Genomic DNA, 451 nt, shown 5'->3' on the forward strand with positions numbered 1-451 from the left:
ATTTTCCGTAGTGATTCAGCTGTGAGTACAGCTACTGATCTTGGCTCAATTGCAAGCAGTGCAGAGATAAAGTTGATAAAGGAGTTGACCATAAATTGCGGTGACTATATTCGTCTGGGCAGAGCATACAATGATGGACAAGACGACGAAGCCCTTGAAACATTGGCGACGTTTCGCATACGTGGCAAGTGTGACACAAACGGATGCGATTGCGTGCGGTCCGCAACAGCACGTCTACAGCTTGGAACTTTGAAAGATTCGGCGGTTGCGGTCAGTCTAGTACCAAGACTTGATCTTCTTCATGGAGGATTCACGCGTGACATCCAGCGAATCGTTTTGACAGTCACCGGTCCTAGTGTAACCTATAATATCGGAGGATATCGAGTTCAATTTGGAAACGAAATAAGCTCCCTTGTTCTAGGCACAGGTGGCGACGGAGGTGCTTCCTTAA

At 47.2% G+C, this 451-nt stretch overlaps 1 protein-coding gene across 1 annotated transcript; it reads left to right on the forward strand.

Moving 5' to 3' along the window:
• Window positions 1-133: 133 nt before the first annotated feature.
• PHALS_03163 (uncharacterized protein) lies at window positions 134-451 on the forward strand (the record flags this gene model as incomplete). The annotated part of the gene is made up of 3 exons (XM_024721853.1): window positions 134-218; window positions 281-357; window positions 422-451. The coding sequence occupies 3 exons, from the start codon at window positions 134-136 to the stop codon at window positions 449-451; spliced, it is 192 nt and encodes a 63-aa protein (XP_024572988.1).

The sequence above is a fragment of the Plasmopara halstedii genome (assembly GCF_900000015.1).
Source record: "Plasmopara halstedii genome assembly, contig: Scaffold_208, whole genome shotgun sequence".
Taxonomy (NCBI): Eukaryota; Oomycota; class Peronosporomycetes; order Peronosporales; family Peronosporaceae; genus Plasmopara; species Plasmopara halstedii.